Source organism: Aphanomyces invadans (assembly GCF_000520115.1).
Source record: "Aphanomyces invadans strain NJM9701 unplaced genomic scaffold supercont1.41, whole genome shotgun sequence".
NCBI lineage: Eukaryota > Oomycota > Saprolegniomycetes > Saprolegniales > Verrucalvaceae > Aphanomyces > Aphanomyces invadans.
The window spans coordinates 398,459-399,925 of record NW_008580186.1 but is presented as its reverse complement, the minus strand read 5'-3'; the positions used below and the strand labels follow the sequence as shown (position 1 = coordinate 399,925).

Genomic DNA, 1,467 nt, shown 5'->3' with positions numbered 1-1,467 from the left:
AACAAGTAGGGCAAGTTGCTCGTGGCGCTGTACCCGTGGCCACCACAGGCCCGGCGAACTCGCTCGATTCCATTCCCGACCTCTTCCGTCAACAGCGCCTTCAGTCCCGATGCCGACGCGTGTAGTTGGTTGAGCTGCACGAGTTGCTCTAATCCATTGCACGCATGAGTCTTCATGCAACATCGTCGGTCCGTCGGTGACAGACTCCACAATGTTGCATGGATCGTATTTTCGCCAGACGTACCCAGCCCCATGTCGCCTTGGTCGACTTGCTCCGCCACTTGCTTGTACATTGCGTCGAGTCCTCGATACGCAAAATACGACGCGTACGCGAGGCCGATGAGTGGAAACAGCGTCAACTGTTGGTTTTCGTAATTCAGCACTTGGTTCTATATGGCAGCACACGAAAGAACGCCACGCGGGAGAAATCGGAGCAGGTACCTCGGGTTGACCACGCCCAGCCGACCCTTGGACGCGGGCCGCGCTGAATCGCGTGGCGATGGTCACGGCGCTCGCCATGGAACTAAACACATGCAGATCTCAAACACAGTGCTGCAGACTGCCATAGAACCACACACGCGCCATGCAGCCGCGTCCATCGTGTATGGCGAAGGATGGTCGTTGTCGTCGTGGCCCAGCCTTCCACGACGACAGCAATGCACCACCGCAGTCGACATGATGCCAGGAAAGCTTCGTACCGTGCGCACACCACCGCCACCAAAACACGAATCTTGACCATGGTAAAGTACACCAATTTGTCCATGGGAGGTTTGGAAAACGACCCGTCCGGCGCCACTTTGGCAAACCGCATGAGCATGTTTCGACGCGGGATGCGCACGTGGTCCAGCACGCAAAACCTGTTGGAAACATTAGCACGCGTTGACAGCACACCGAGAGACCAGCCTCGATCGACCACAATGGATCGACGTACCCGTTGTCGACCGACTGGAACCCAATCTTGGGACCGATGTCCCCCAACGTGATCCCAGGCAACGTCCTGTGCGTCGCAGTGTCTCGAAGTGGCACCAAAAACGCCTGGACGCCGCGGTCTTTGCCGTCCAGGAACAGCCGCGCATGGAGCACGCAGTGGTTGGCAGTCTTGCCGAGCCCGCCGGGCCACCACTTGCGACTCGTGAGCGTTGGCGAGTTCAAAATAAACTCTTGCGTCTTGGGGTCGTAGTGGGCCGTGGTTTCGATGCCCTGGACGTTCGAGCCGTGGCCTACGGACAACAGCACGGGTTTGGACGGCTTGTTGCATGCCGACGTCGTACCGAGCTCGGTCTGGGCGTAGGCTCCCGTGATTTCGAATGCTTTGGCTTTCGGCAGCCAGTACGCTCGCTGTTCGTCGTCCATTTGATTCTCCAGCGTCGGGATAAACATGGACCGATGCACGTCGATCGGGAGCGGTTCTCCGATTGCATAGTACACGTACGTTTGCTCGTCCGGGTCCGTGATGCCGTGCACCTC

The 1,467-nt window shown here is 58.3% G+C and overlaps 1 protein-coding gene across 1 annotated transcript; it reads right to left on the bottom strand.

The window, feature by feature from the left end:
- Positions 1-100: 100 nt before the first annotated feature.
- Positions 101-1,380, bottom strand: H310_12628 (hypothetical protein; the record flags this gene model as incomplete). The annotated part of the gene is made up of 6 exons (XM_008879779.1): positions 101-134; positions 211-389; positions 442-523; positions 699-857; positions 932-1,220; positions 1,272-1,380. The coding sequence occupies 6 exons, from the start codon at positions 1,378-1,380 to the stop codon at positions 101-103; spliced, it is 852 nt and encodes a 283-aa protein (XP_008878001.1).
- Between the last annotated feature and the right edge of the window lie 87 nt (positions 1,381-1,467).